Genomic DNA, 14,763 nt, shown 5'->3' with positions numbered 1-14,763 from the left:
ACATCTGGAGAGCAGAGTTTGGGGATGCCTGCTCTGTGCCGATCTGCACTTGAGTTATGACAGCTCACTGATTTAAACACACAACATTAAAGGTAGCCAGTATAGCGACACAAAAGATATGGTGAAAAGCAACAGATACATATTTATATTCTTACAGGAGAGAATCATGGAGTTTGATAGGCATTTGTCATAAGGCAATCTGTGCTGGAGAACTACTTTACTTGTTATTGATAAATGGTTGGGAGTTGGAACCTAGCTGCTGTACTGCAGATCGTGCAGAGTTATACCTTTTTGCTCAGTGTGGGCAAGATACGTAGCCTCTGTCCCCTATCCACCGTCTTCGGACCTTTCTGTCTTGCTTCTAAGAAGGTGAACTGTAGCGCTCTAGGTGTTTGACTACAACTGCCATCATCCCTGACCATTGGCCATGCTAGCTGGGACTGATGGGAGTTGGAGTTCAGCAACTTCCGGAGGGTCACAGGTTCCCCAGCCCTGCTCTTAAAAAGGACTTTAATGACAATCGTCGAGCACACATCTGCATCTGTCAACAGGTGCGTGGGGAGAAATAAGAGGGGAATTCATGGAATTTAGATCATATGTTGTTAGCATATGAAAAGCTGCGCAAGGCTATACACCTGTGCAATGCTTAAGGGCCCAATCCTGTGCACGTTGACTTAGAAGGGCGTGCGCTGACAGCAACACCCTGCCTGTAGCAGGTCACGTGCTCCATTCGGAGGATCGCAGAAAGAGGAAGGGCAGTTCCGGGACACAGCGGCTTCATAGTGATGTCTGAGCATGTGCAAGGAAAGAGTCCTTCGCCTCCCTGCCCTGACTTGTTTCAAACATAGACTTTAAAAGCAGACTCTCACAACGTTTCCACCTTCTGGCTTGACTTTGCAGATCTTTTTTTCCCCTTTGTCTCCTGCCTGCTGGATTGGCAGCAGGATTTGGGAGGGTGCTTGGGGACGGAATCCTGGGTCCCCGTCCTCACCTCGCGAAAACCAAGACGTGCAAGCGAATATTGCTGTGATTTATTTATTTTAACCAAAAATGCAGGCTACACATATTTCAATAAAAGGTAGCTGGGCTGCAGCTCCCATCAACCCCGCATTGCAAGGGGGTTGGACCAGATGACCATTTGGGTCCCTTCCATTTATTATTATTATTATTATTATTATTATTCCATTAACCCCTGTCAACACGTTCAGTGGTGTGGAATGATGCAGTCTAGATACCTTCCTAGATACCTAGGAAGCCTGCCTAGGGTGCAACCTGACAAAACGAAGGGGTCGGGTGTGGAAACAACAGGGGAAATCTCGCCTTCCGACGCTGGGAGTGTCCCTCTTCACTTTTTCCCATCTCTACGTTCGCAGAAGGCCTTTCCAGCCGCGGCGGCTTATTGGCTGCCGCTTCGACACATATCGCGTTCTTTTTCCTCCCCGCGCCTGCGCAGTTTCTTCCTTCGTGCTTCCCGGGCTTCGGACGGCGGCTGCTCCCGGGGGGCGACAAAGCAGCCCTGCAGGGAGGCTCGCGGTCCCGTTGCAAAAGGCGAGGATGGTGGGCGCGACGGCGGTGCAAGGCCCCGTGGGCTTGCATGAGTTGCTGCTGGCTGGAGCGGAGCGGGGAAGCAGCAGCAGCAGCAGCGCTGGCATTGCTGCCGCCACCCCTGCCGCCAGCACTGCAGCCGCTGCTCCTGCTGCCGCTGCCGCCCCCGCTGCTCCTACCACCAGCACCACCAGCAGCAGCAGCGGCCCCGGGGTAGTTACCCCGGGGGAGGAAGAAGAGGTCTGCGTGGTGGGGATCTTCGGGAAGACCGCCTTGCAGCTCAGCTCGGAGAAGGCGGCCTTGGTGAACACGGTGTGCGACAGGCAAGTCTTCCCCCTTTTCCAGCGCGGCGGCGAGGCCAGATCTTCCGCTGGAGGAACTGATAGTGCAGGAGGGCAAGGCGGTGGCGGCGGCGGCGGCGCAGACCCAGGAACCGTTTCCCCCTCGGCTTCTTCCTCCGCTTCCTCTTCCTCCTCGGCCTCCTCTTCTGCCGCCTCCTCTTCCCAGGGCGACTACAACCTCCTGGAAGCCTATTACAGCCAGGATTGCAAGGTGCTCTACCTGGTCCTCACGTCCATCTGCGACAGCCACCAGCTTCTGCAAGCCTGCAAGGACCTGGATGCCATGGGGGATGCCCGAGGGCCTGGCAGCTTGGGGGCTCACCTCCTGGCCCCGGGCAGCTCCCAGCTGCCCCACGCCGAGGCCCATGAGTTCTGGAAGCACCAGGAGAAGCTCCACTGCCTCAGCCTCCTCTACCTCTTCTCTGTCTGCCACATCCTGCTCATGGTCCACCCCACCTGCTCCTTCGACATCACCTACGACCGGGTCTTCCGAGCCTTGGACGGCTTGCGGCAGAAGGTGCTGCCCTCTCTGAAGGCCGCTATCAAGGACTGCCCCGTTGGCAAGGACTGGAAGCTCAACTGCAGGCCTTGCCCGCCCCGCCTCCTCTTCCTCTTCCAGCTCAACGGAGCCCTGAAGGTGGAGCCCGCGCCCGGCAGGGGGCAGGAGTTCTGTGGGCACCTGGAGAAGCCCCCCGCAAAGAAGCACTCTCCCAAGCGGCGACTCCAGCATGCCTTGGAGGACCAGATCTACCGCATCTTCCGCAAGAGCCGGGTCTTGACCAACCAGAGCATCAACTGCCTCTTCACCGTCCCGGCCAACCAGGCTTTTGTTTACATCGTGGCCGGCGGGGCGCAAGAGGGTGACGACCCCATTGCTGTCTTGCTGGACCAGCTGCGGAGCAACTGCACCACCCGGGAGGCGGAGGCCTCGCTGGCGCCTGCCTTGGCTGGGCCTCGGAGGTACCAGGCCATGCGGCACGGGAGACAGCAGCTGTCTTTCCACGTGGAGAGCAGCAGCAGCAGTTCCAGCTCCTCGGGGCAGCTGGTGGACTGCACCTTGAAGGAGTTCCTCTTCCAGCACGTGGAGCTGGTCCTGGGCAAGAAGGGCTTTGACGACAGTGTAGGGAGGAACCCGCAGCCTTCCCACTTTGAGCTGCCCACCTACCAGAAGTGGGTGGCCACAGCCCTGAAGCTGTACGAAGTGGCCATTGAAGGCAAGGACAGCGACCCATCTTCGGCCATCGGGGAGCTGACCTCCAAAATCATGGGGAGCATCAAGGTTTTGGAAGGCTACCTGGACATTGACACCAAGTTCTCAGAGAACCGCTGCCAGAAGGCCCTCCCCATGGCCCACAGTGCCTACCAGTCCAACCTGCCCCACAACTATACCATGACTGTCCACAAGAACCAGCTGGCCCAGGCCTTGAGGGTCTACAGCCAGCACGCCCGGGGACCAGCCTTTCACAAGTACGCCCTGCAGCTGCACGAAGACTGCTACAAGTTCTGGAGCAACGGGCACCAGCTGTGCGAAGAGAGGAGCTTGACTGACCAGCATTGTGTGCATAAATTTCACTTGCTTCCGAAATCGGGTAAGTTCAGGTCATTCAGGGTTTAGAAGCTCATGGTCTGGACTGTCTTCCTTCCTCCGCTCCCAATATTCTATTTGTTTACATATGCATCTCACTTAATATACACTCACACAAGTTTGGAAATGGGCCCTGCCAGATCGCACTAGGCAGGAAGGCAGAGTCTTTTTGCTAATCTTTTAGGTTTCTAGCCCTCATTGTCCTTCACAATATTGTTCAATCATTTCCTGCTACATGTTCAACTTCCAGAGTGGGGGATCCCTAATTGAAAGGTGAAACTTTCAGCATGTCACATCTTTCTATATACACATATATGGATGGATAGATACACAAACACACACACACACACACAGAGAGAGAGAGAGAGAGAGACTTAGGGGTCTTTAATCTGTCCTATCTGCATTAAAAGCAAGTACAAAATATTCAGTATAATGACAAACACCCTTTTGAATAAAATCTGTGGCAACAAATGTTTTCCGGGATAAAAAGGGCTTGCATCACTTCCAAAATGCGTGGTTTTTTTGGACCGAAAAAAGTGGGGTTATGATTCTCAAGTTTCTGGATTCTGTGTTGTTCAAAGCTTTTAAAGAAGCAAAAAAGTCAGAGGAACCAACTAATGGAAGTTTTCCTTCTGTGGCTCTCTTTTTTAGGGGAGAAACCTGAACCAGACAGGAACCCACCTGTCCTGTACCATAACAGCCGAGCTCGCTCCACTGGCACCTGCAACTGTGGGAGGAAACAAGCACCCCGGGATGACCCATTCGACATCAAAGCAGCAAATTACGATTTCTATCAGGTAATTATTTGTCACCTTCCTCTTGCCGATACAGTTCTTAGATAGATGGGTAAACTAACAGCCACACTCCTTCTGGGGTAATCTGTCAGGGGCTGCCTTCTGCAGTTGGAATCTGGGCCGCAAGTGGGCAGCTTCCTGACTTTCCCTGTTCCTTCTGCCGACCCACCCCTGTGCTTTTCCTGCTTCCCTCTTCATCTCCCCCCAGCAAGTTGCAAGGAAAGGGTCAGATTGCTCTTGCCCAAAGTTTTAAGCTGATTGCTTACAGAGGGCTTTTGTACTTAGGCCAGGGGCAGTAGATTTCCCACCCCTTTTTGAACTAAAGAGTCTTCAGCCAGGTGCCTCTTCCCTTTGCTGCCCAGGAGGGAGGGGGGCACAACCTCCCAGCAGCCTTTGGATATCCAGCTTCCAGGCCTTGGGCTTTTACACAGCATGTTCCTGGAGGCATCTCTATATCGCAAGGGTGGCGAACCTCTGGCCCCAGGTATGGCTCTCTGTGCCCCTCTGTTTGGCCCTCAGGACTTTCCCCAAGTCACCCGTCCTTTAGGCCACATTCACATTAGTTGCTTTTGCCTGGCTTGAATGCATCGTTGGGCTGGGACAATTGTTATTATAATTGGGGCAGTCCACAGAATAAAATACAAGATAAAACACCAGTAAATAATTAAACCAAGACGACCATAGCCTGGTTGAAGGGAAACAATGGCCCTTGCTCACCTAGAACAGGGGTCTGCAACCCGTGGGTCCGGAGCCGCATGTGGCTCTTTTACACCTTTGCTGCGGCTCCGGGGCGGATACTAGCAAGGGGAGGAGGTGCATTGTGCACCCCGACACTCCCCACTGTGGCAGGCGCTGTACTGGCTGTGACGTCGCATGGGGGCGGTGAATGCTTTAGTCACGCACCGTCCCGACGTCACCTTCCTGCCCGCTGTCAGATCGGACATTAAGGTAAGAAACAATATATGCGGTGTTATATTTGTTTTAAATGTCGCAATGGTTTTGCGGCTCCCAGTTTTGTTTTCTTCGGAAACGGGTCCAAGTGGCTCTTTTTGTCTTAAAGGTTGCAGATCCCTGACCTAGAAGGATGGAGGGGTGTGTGTATCTGTGTGCAGATACGGCTGCCTTATGCATGACTGGGCTATGGCCTGTGTTACAAAGATAGGAATCTCATTCATTGCTCCACCTGCTTTTGCACCTGTTTTTCATCCACCACTGTTATGCAGCCCCGCAGAAGGTTACCTACAAGGAAACACGACCCTCAAGCTGAACAATGTTCCCCACCCGGCTCTAGGTTGCAAACCTTCTCATTTCTACCCCTTTCTTTTGCTTTCCTAGCTGCTGGAAGAGAAATGCTGCGGGAAACTGGACCACATCAACTTCCCCATCTTCCAGCCAAGCACTCCAGATCCAGCACCGGCAAAGAATGAGACGTCGCCCAGCCCTCCAGAGGGCGAAGCCGAAAAGCTGAAGGAGAAGGAGCCGCAGACTCAGGGGGAGAGCACCAGCCTGAGCTTAGCGCTCAGTCTGGGCCAGTCCACGGACAGCCTGGGGACCTACCCAGCTGACCCTCAGGGCGGAGGGAACAACACGGAGTCTCACGGGCAGGCAGCTGACTCCAAAGGAGAGAAGAGGCCCAGTTTGGTTGACCGCCAAGCCTCGACGGTTGAGTATCTGCCAGGGATGCTCCACTCCAATTGCCCCAAGGGCCTCCTGCCCAAGTTTTCCAGCTGGTCGCTGGTAAAACTCGGCCCTGCCAAGGCTTACAACTTCCACACCGGCTTAGACCAGCAGGGTTTCATCCTGGGAACGAATTACCTAATGCCTTGGGACATTGTCATCCGGACACGGACGGAAGAGGAGGGGGAGCTGGACACGAATTCCTGGCCGGCTCCTAACAAGGCTGTCCCCGGGAAAAGGAGTGCAGTCGTCATGGGCAGAGGGAGGCGGCGGGACGACGTGGCCCGGGCCTTTGTGGGGTTCGAGTACGAAGATGCCCGCGGCCGGAGGTTCATGTGTTCGGGCCCCGAGAAGGTCATGAAGGTGATGGGAGGGGGGCCAAAGGAATCGGCTCTCAAGGCTCTCAACTCCGACATGCCCCTGTACATCCTGTCGTCCAACCCGGGGCGGGGGCTGAAGCCGCACTATGCTCAGCTGATGAGACTCTTTGTTGTGGTGCCTGACGCTCCGCTGCAGATAGTACTGACTCCACAGGTGAGAAGATTATAGAAAAGCTGGAGTGTGTTGCGCTCAGGTCCTGCTTGTGGGTTTCTGGCGTATGTGAGAACAGGATGCTGGACTAGATGGGCCATTGGCTGTTCTTAGCACACATGGCAGGGTCTGGTTTTATAGGTCAGGGGAAGGCTGTGCAATATAAGTCTTCACAAGATAACCGCAGCGACTGACATATCAGTATTTCAACCTGTGTTTTGGTGAATGTTCTTAGAATGTGAGTAGTGGTAATCCATAGCAGCAGCAGAATGCTAGGCCTATACTAAATGTATTTCTTAGATTTACATCCTACCTTTCCAAGGCTTGTGGTCATAGTTCCCCTGCAGTTTTTATCTTTGTCCAGTTGGTTTGGTTAAGAGGGGGTGACTGGCCCAGGGAGTAAGGCAGTTCTTTTGAAGCGGAGGGCAGATCAAATAGCTTTGTGAATTTTGCTTGTTTGGAGGCACTCATAGGCTTGCCATTTCAGTATCACACATCGTGGCTGGGTTTGGGAAACTTCAGGTCCTGAAGTGGACCTAAGACCTCCAGCTCTCGCTCTCTCTGTGGCCTTTGGGGTTCTCTCTCCAGGCCCCACGCCCTTTGCAGTGCTTTTGCCTGACTGGAATGTGTCCTGGGGGAGTGGCAATGCCTCTTGTTTGCCTGGATAGAGTGGGCTTATGTAGAAGCCCCTGACTTTTGCATGGCTAGAGTGTAGCCTGAGAGGCACATCCATAGATCACTCACTTTTGCCTGTTACCCCACCCACGGCTCACATGTGGCCCCTCAGAAGGTTCCCCATGAATGAATGTGGCCCTTGGGGTGGAAATGCTTCCTCACCCTTGGTTTATGCCGCGTTACTTTTATTTGTATTCAGTGTGTCATGAGACCACTTGATCTTAGCCACAAGGCTGAGAAGTGGATGGCTTTAAAAGAGGACTGGGCAAATTCATGAAGGATAAGGCTATCAATGAATGGCTATGAGCCATGATGGCTGTGCTTTGCCTCTACAGCTGGAGCAAGCAGTATGCTTCTGAATACCAGTTGTGCGAAACAACAGGAGGGGAGAGTTGCTCCTGTGCTTGAATCCTGGTTTCCCATAGGTATCTGGGTAGACATGAGCCACTGGCCTGATCCAGTAGGCTTTTCTTATGAGAGACTTGTCATTTTGCTACAGCTACCTGTCTGGAGATTTTGTTTATGTTTGTTTCTCTTTCATTCCTAGGTTCAGCCAGGGCCACCTCCTTGCCCTGTCTTTTACCCTGAGAAACAAGAGATAAAACTTCCTTCCGATGGACTGTGGGTTCTTCGGTTTCCTTACGCCTACGTGACGGAACGCGGACCGTCCTTCCCTCCAAAGGAAAACCAGCAGCTCATGAGTTACAAGGTGCTTCGAGGAATATTAAAAGCTGTGATACAATAGGACTTACTTGACCACACAAGTTGAATTGGCTTTGGAGTTTAGTATTTTCTTTCCTTCCCCCCCACCTCCACCCCATTATAAATGACGGATTTTGATTAACAACAGCTGGAATTCACACAGCAATCACTGCTTTGATTTTATTGCACTTAAAAAGTCCCGGTGTTGAAACCATATGTATGTGCCAAGTCCTATCAGAGACACTGGACTGGTGGGGTATATTAATGCGGGAGCCAAATTAAGTTCTAGTTTGTAAAGGTCTGTGGATCAAGATGAAGAAAGGAAAAATAAAACATAAGACCTGCTCTTAAGTCATTACTGTTTTATATTGTATTCAAGTGGCTGCAACGACATAATGAAGTATATCCTCACCCTGCAGGCTGGGGCTGATGGAGTTTGCTCTTAGGAGGAGGGGGGTACAAAGAGAGATATGAAAAATCAACTAAAAAGTGCTGCATTAAAGGACGTTCTGGATGCTATTTATTATTATTATTATTACTATTTAATGTTTATATCGCACTCTTTTACCAATAAATACTCAGAGCCGCTAAAAAAAAAAGTGGGACACAATGATGCGATAAAGAACAAATAAAGCACTTTAAAAAGGATTAGAAGCAACCAACCATAAAAGGCAGCAGTTAGAAACAGCAGCAGAGCTAGATGGTAAATGCCTATTTGCATAATTTCTGTTTCTTTCCAGGAAATGTCAGGGCCAGGCAAGTCACCACAGGGAGGGCATTTCAAAGCATCGGCACCACTACTGAAAAGGCCCTGTCTCTTGTGTTTAGCCACTTTGATCATTCATGCAGGGAGCAGGGCCTCCAAGATAGATCTTAAAATGTGGGCAGCTTTATATAAGAATCCTTGTGGGTAATCATTGGATCTAGCACAAGTCTAGAATTATATGCTCCAGTCATCAGGTGCCCCTAGTAATTCTGGTCACCTCCCTTTGGACCAACTGAAGTTTCCAAATCCTCTATCCAGTTTCCTGGGAATAAATGCCACTGAATTCAATGAAACTTACTTCCGAGTAGACAGCCAAAGGATTGTACTGAAGTGTGGATGTCATGTCCATCTTCTATAAAAGGTAATTCAATCAAAGCTGCCAAAAGGCAATCTTGGCTGAAGCTGGTAAAACATACATCTGGCAGCTAATTGTCTCCTGCTTGACAAAAGGAGAAGGGGTGTGAAGGAAGAACACAGACCATTAGGAAACAGATATTTGATGTGGACAGATCTTTTTTATATATAAAAAAGCAGAACTTGAACTAAAAACTTCTTAAACATCAGTGATTCTTTTAAAGTGTTGCAACAACAAAGGGCACTGTTTTTTTGCTGCTCTGTGGTTTGGACTTCCAGCTAATTCCAGATGTGGAATAGCATGTTACAATTATTCAAACATGATTGGGAAATACTCTGGCCTGGTCAGATGTTTTTTGCTTTTTGTTTAATCTATGCACATTCCTGGCCTTGAACCTTTGCCTTTAAAAGAGGAGCAAGGCCTGCCAATGACCTTTTGGACTATGCAAGTCCTTGTTCAAATTGAGCTGTCCTTTTCTCCCTCTCTGCACTGTGGCTCCACCTGCTGCTCCTGCAGAAAACAGCCAAAGGCTTTGGTGCACTCTTGCAAATAACCCCACAATGTTTGTTCAGTTTTATGGCACACCTGCAGATATGAGCCTGTGTTTAGTCATTTAGGACCTTAAAAAGAAAACAGTAATATAACCCGCCCACCTAGTGACCAGGATGGGGTCTACACAGGTAACCAAGTGAGGGATTGTCAGCAGTTGGAAACCTTGAGCCTTCAGGCCTAATTTGGCTTTCCTGCTCTCCCTGTTTGGCCCACAAGGCTGATCTGGTCAAGCCATACCCACTTGTCTATAACCTGCCATGATATGACTTTGGGTACAGGGCAGATTAAGTCACAGCTGCAAAGGAATGTTCATTTTTTTTGGCTGTGCCTTGAATTCAACACCTTACCCTGCTGTGCTGTTTTGTTAAGGGACTGGATATGCTCTGGGACCCCCGATCGCTGCTGTGTGTATCCAATCCCTGCTGAAAGCAACACAACAGGGAAGGTGCCAAATTCAAGCAGCACAGCTGCAGCTATAAAGGAGCAACCTATGAGTTCCAGAAAAACATCTACTACTGCTTCTTTGACTACACAAAAGCATTTGACTCTGTCAACCACAGCAAACTTTGGCAAGTTCTTAAAGACTTTTGCTTTTGTAATGTATGCTACATTATAGCCTTAAAAATGTCAGAGGTTTCTACACATACATTTCACCAATCAGGCAAGCAAGAAACATTATCACAGTTCAAGGACGCATTCCAGCTAGGCAAAGGCACTCAAAGATAGATGTGGCCTGTGGAGAGGCGTAAAGGGCCGCAATTAGCCCTCAGGCCTAAGGTTTCCCACCACTGCTGTGCATCCAGTATTTGAGATTTGGCTGAACATGCAAGGGCGGTTTATGAAGGGATTTGTAATCCTATGGAATAATGCCTGTCATTCACATCTGAGGCTTGCTTGTGGAAGCCCTTGCACTTCAAGGAACCACATGGTTGCAATTGCTTGGACTAGCCCACTAGGGGGCTCTCAGCACAATTAAAGTTGGGAATGAAGGTATTTCGGCTTCCCTAAAGAGTAATCTTCAATTAACTGAAAGTTATGGAACATCAGTGTTTCATTTTGAACAGAAATATGTTGGAAGTGCTGCAGATGTCCTTGGCCTCTTTGGGGAAACCAGATCAGATTGATTTTTTTCTTTAAGTTATTGATAAGCTGGTGTCAGTTTGCATGGTGGTTTGGACCACAGTTCAGGAGGAAAGGTCTCTGTCCCAAGGAGGTCACAAACTAGAATCTGTCCACAAATGAAACAGAGGAAAGGAAACAATTTATGGTTGTTTCTATTATACAAGACAGTGCTTTGTTACAGAGGAGCAGTGGTATCCAAGATGGTGCCCTCCAGATGTTGCTGGACTACAACTCCCATCATCCCTGACCATTGGCCAATGCTGCCTAGGGCTGATGGGAGTTGTAGTCCAAGGATACCTGAAGGGCACTTTAAGCTGCACCTGCAAGTAGAGTTTGGGAAGTAGAGGGTTGTGTTGAAGTGTTAATGGAAAAGGTAGGTTTTGAGGAAGGGCTGGCAGGAATAAAGAGCAATGGCATCGTACAGCTGTTCTCAGAAGCTTCTGCTCACATAGAGCATCATAGAATTGTAGAGTTGGATGGGACCGTGTGGGTCATCTAGTCCAACCCCCTGCCGTGCAGGAATCGTCTGCCCAACCTGGGGCTCAAACCTGCAACCCTGAGATTAAGAGTCTCATGCTCTACTGACTGAGCTATTGAGCCAGAACTTGATCACTAAAAATAAAATACCCCCCCAAAAATGTTAACTTAGAATTACCATACTAATCACAGCCTCTTTTGCATCCTGGACTAAACAATAGCTGCAACTAATAGAGTGACTGCTTAGTGTCTGTGTTGGTCTGTTTTAGTCTATTAAAACCTTATTATGGAGTTAAAGGTTTGGGCATGTGTCTATGTAGCATAAGCAAATAGGGGTGTCTTAGTCAGGATGAATTAATAAAGTAATTGTCGTGCGCAAGTCTGTTGAATATCGTTTGTATATGACACTGCCCAAAAGTATAAACCTTAAAGGTAAAAGTAAAGGGACCCCTGACCATTAGAACCTTAGTGTGGCCTTAATTAAGTAGCATTTAAAAAAAAAATGGCTAAAAAGATACTTTATAGACTTCTGCAACTCCACCCCGGCACCTTATGGTGAAGGACAGGTAAGAATTTGAAATAACATCAATAACAGTAATGGGTCGTATCCATCTAAGTTCTACTCACGAGTAGCCCCATTGAAACTGATGGACTTAAATCAAAGTCATGCTCCTCCTTTTCAGTGGTTCTTGTCGGAGCAGGATGTACACTGAATACTACCCAATTGCTTGGCCTTCATATTATTATTATTATCATCATTATTATCTTAGAAATACTAAGCTTTATTGTCACTTCTGTTTTAACGTGTTGTTAATTATTATTCCTTAAACGTTGGTGGCGTTCATTATTCTAAAGCGCGAGGAGGGGAAGAGTGACCGTTATTTCAGATTTACCTCACACACTGTATTGGACGCGGTGGGCGGGGCGTCTGCGACCTAGCGACGGCCCGTGACGTCACAGCGGAGCCATCGCCACCGCCAGCAGCAATCCCTTTCTTTCCTTCGCCGCCGCCAACATTCTTCGCCGCTCCGCGCTAAAATCGTTATTGTCGGGCCGCGCGCTTCGCCGACCAATCAGCGCGCCGAGCGCGCTCGCGCCTACATCTCTGCTATCCTTATCATCATCATCCACCCCCCCTCCACCAACCGCAAGTGGGACTGGCGCATGCGCTGCCGGAGTGGGCGGGGCTCCCTGGCGGTCCGGAGAAAAGACAAGGGAGCGGTGGCCGGTCGCCTCAGACCCCCGCTCAGGAGGGAGCGGGCGGTACTAGGCGAGAGGGGCTGCGTTTCCGCAGCACTCGGCGCCTGCCGCCTTCCATTCCTCCTCGGCCGCCTGAGGAGGAGCGACCATGTCGGTCGTCTTCTACCTCCTCTCCACGCTGGGCGGCTACCTCTTCACCTCGGCGCTGCTGCTGAAGTACCCGGGCTTGCTCCACCGACCCAAGCGCCACCGCTTCCGATGCCGGCACATCTCCCACCGCGGCGGTGAGGGCGGCCGCTGGGCGTCGTTGTCTTCATGTATATGCATATATATTGTCAGATCGAGAGGCAGGATTTTTTTTTCTTTTGTGAAGGGGCGCAGCTTTATTTTGGGGAGTGGGCGTAGCAATTGAGAGAGAAAAAAGCGGAGGAGGGGGGTTGCCCACCTTACCATTTGTAATTATTAAATACGGGATTTTTTTAAATATTGAGGCTATCCGAAGAATATGGGAGGGAAGCTGTTACAAATTGAATCATACAATAATGATAATTGGGGGCGGGGGTAGGGTCTTGCCTTACTAATAATAATATTCGCAGTATTTATATCCCTCTCTTAACTGGACATTTTCAATCCCAGAGCAGGGAACAAACAGAGAAAATAAACAGAGAAAAACAATATACAAAAAATGCAAAATCATATAAAGGGGGCGTCCCTAGCATATTATTTATTTGTAATTATTGAATGCACTGTTTTTAATGTTATTTGTTAGTCACCCAGGGAATATGAGAGGGAAGCTGTATGAATTTAATAATAGAATAATGGTAATTTTGTGGGGGAGGGGGATTTGTCTTATCTACTTGTAATGATTAAGTACATTATTTTTTAATATTATTTATAAGTGTCCAAATGGCTATTTATTAATGGGAGGGAAGCTGTATACATTCAACAATATAACAGTGGTAATGAATGTTCTTGGGGCAGTGCAGATTTTTGGGTGGGGGACAGATATTTTGCGGGGAGGCAATAACTGGGGAGAAAACTATTACTGGGAATGTAGAGCATTTTGGGGGCGACGAGTTGGGAGAAAATATTGGGGGGGCAACAAATGGATATAAATCTTCTGAGGAGGGGTTGAAGGGGGGCTACAAAGAACTATAGGGGCAACAGATTGTCATAGAAAAATAATACAGTCTTCTTGGGCAGGAACTGAATGGGGGGTTATGGTAGAGGAGAGAGAAGACCCACTTGCCCTCCCCCCTTGGGGTGATGAAAAATGTGTATGTGTACAAGGTCACACCCCCACCCCAGCCCCTGAAAATCTCCAGGTGAAGCAATTGATTGTCCTAGGGACTTCAGCGACAATTTAAAGAGAAGAAAGGGAGAACATTGGCGGTGATGCTGGCCTTGCTCGCTCACTCTCTTCCTCTCTCAAAAAAGCTGACCTTGAAATCTGTGCCCCCTCCTTGCTCCCCCGCCCCTAAGAAAAGGGGTGGAGATTGCTACCTTTCTTTCGTGCCCCCCCCCCCAAATAAAACACTTCTTCAGACATCAGCAAGCAAATTTTACTGTGATGATAATGTCTGAATGTTGAAATGGAGATTATATTCTGTTTTTGTATGTTACACTGTTATTTTTCATCATCGTCTCTCTCAGGGCTGCTTCTCACCCCCTCCACACAATGGCAAGTTTCCTTTCCTCTCTCTCCCCCTATCCTCTTTATAGAGAGGATCTGCCTTTTCCAACATCCCCCAAATCTGGCCAGCTTTGTTTTCTAAAGTTCCCCCACACACTCCTTTATGCAGTCCTCCGCTCCAGTATCCCTTTCATTCTTCCTCCCCTTTCGTCCTCCCCAAGCCCTCCCTTTTGTCAGACACTTCTCTGCTTCGGATTTCAGAAGTGTCTTTCGGAAGTATCATTTAGCTTTTCCAACCTCTCCCTCCCCCTTCTGTAACTTGTCTGCTTCCTAAACTTCAACTCCTTCCACCTTTTTGCATCCTTCTGAATTCCTTTTTTGTACACCCCCCTCCCTATGCCCTGTTATCTTGTCAGCCATCTGTCAAACTTTAAATAGACAATTTCAGAATATTCTCTTTTTTAGAGATGTTGCAAAATCTGTCTTGTTTAGACAAGCTGCAGCCCTGAGAGGGCAGCAGGGTCAGGGTTAAGCTGAGAGTGGGTGGGTTTCAGGGCAGCTAATGGACAGCATGTTTTTAAATCTTGTTTTGTTTTAAAAGCAGTCTTTTAATTGGGTCTGTCGCAAGTTCATATGGAGATAGGGCTTTAAAAAAATCAATGCATTATAATCCTGTGTCTGTCTTTTTGGGAGGCATTATTATTATTATTATTATTATTATTATTATTAACAATGTTTCTATACTGCCCTTCATCAGAGGATCACAGGGTTTACAGGTTTACAGTATAAAAACACAACAATACATACC

The 14,763-nt window shown here is 49.0% G+C and overlaps 2 protein-coding genes and 1 long non-coding RNA gene across 4 annotated transcripts in view; 2 read left to right on the top strand and 1 right to left on the bottom strand.

The window, feature by feature from the left end:
* The first annotated feature begins 1,448 nt into the window (after positions 1–1,448).
* Positions 1,449–8,201, top strand: SMG8 (SMG8 nonsense mediated mRNA decay factor). Its single transcript, XM_028708361.2, has 4 exons — positions 1,449–3,475; positions 4,123–4,268; positions 5,601–6,476; positions 7,696–8,201. The coding sequence occupies exons 1-4, from the start codon at positions 1,555–1,557 to the stop codon at positions 7,891–7,893; spliced, it is 3,141 nt and encodes a 1,046-aa protein (XP_028564194.2). The 5' UTR covers positions 1,449–1,554; the 3' UTR covers positions 7,894–8,201.
* Positions 8,198–12,178, bottom strand: LOC114585572 (uncharacterized). The gene is made up of 2 exons (XR_013390866.1): positions 12,016–12,178; positions 8,198–9,052 (listed from the first exon to the last, which is right to left on the bottom strand). It is a non-coding gene; the product is annotated as an uncharacterized LOC114585572 (long non-coding RNA).
* Positions 12,179–12,336: 158 nt separating this feature from the next.
* GDPD1 (glycerophosphodiester phosphodiesterase domain containing 1) overlaps positions 12,337–14,763 on the top strand; it is a 30,997-nt gene continuing 28,570 nt past the window's right edge. For both annotated transcript variants that reach the window (XM_077919528.1, XM_028708367.2), the window contains exon 1: positions 12,337–12,606. In XM_077919528.1, coding sequence (XP_077775654.1) covers positions 12,471–12,606 — 136 coding nt within the window. In that variant the 5' untranslated portion in view covers positions 12,337–12,470. The remainder of the gene's footprint in view (positions 12,607–14,763) is intronic.

The sequence above is a fragment of the Podarcis muralis genome, chromosome 15, assembly GCF_964188315.1.
Source record: "Podarcis muralis chromosome 15, rPodMur119.hap1.1, whole genome shotgun sequence".
Taxonomy (NCBI): Eukaryota; Metazoa; Chordata; class Lepidosauria; order Squamata; family Lacertidae; genus Podarcis; species Podarcis muralis.
This window is presented reverse-complemented; position numbering and strand designations above follow the sequence as displayed.

Coding starts and splice junctions, on each gene's coding strand:
- SMG8 (XM_028708361.2), top strand. CDS start 1,555: ATGGTGGGCGCGACGGCGGTGCAAGGCCCCGTGGGCTTGCATGAGTTG. Junction 3,476..4,122: donor TCACTTGCTTCCGAAATCGG/GTAAGTTCAGGT, acceptor TCTCTTTTTTAG/GGGAGAAACCTGAACCAGAC. Junction 4,269..5,600: donor CAAATTACGATTTCTATCAG/GTAATTATTTGT, acceptor TTGCTTTCCTAG/CTGCTGGAAGAGAAATGCTG.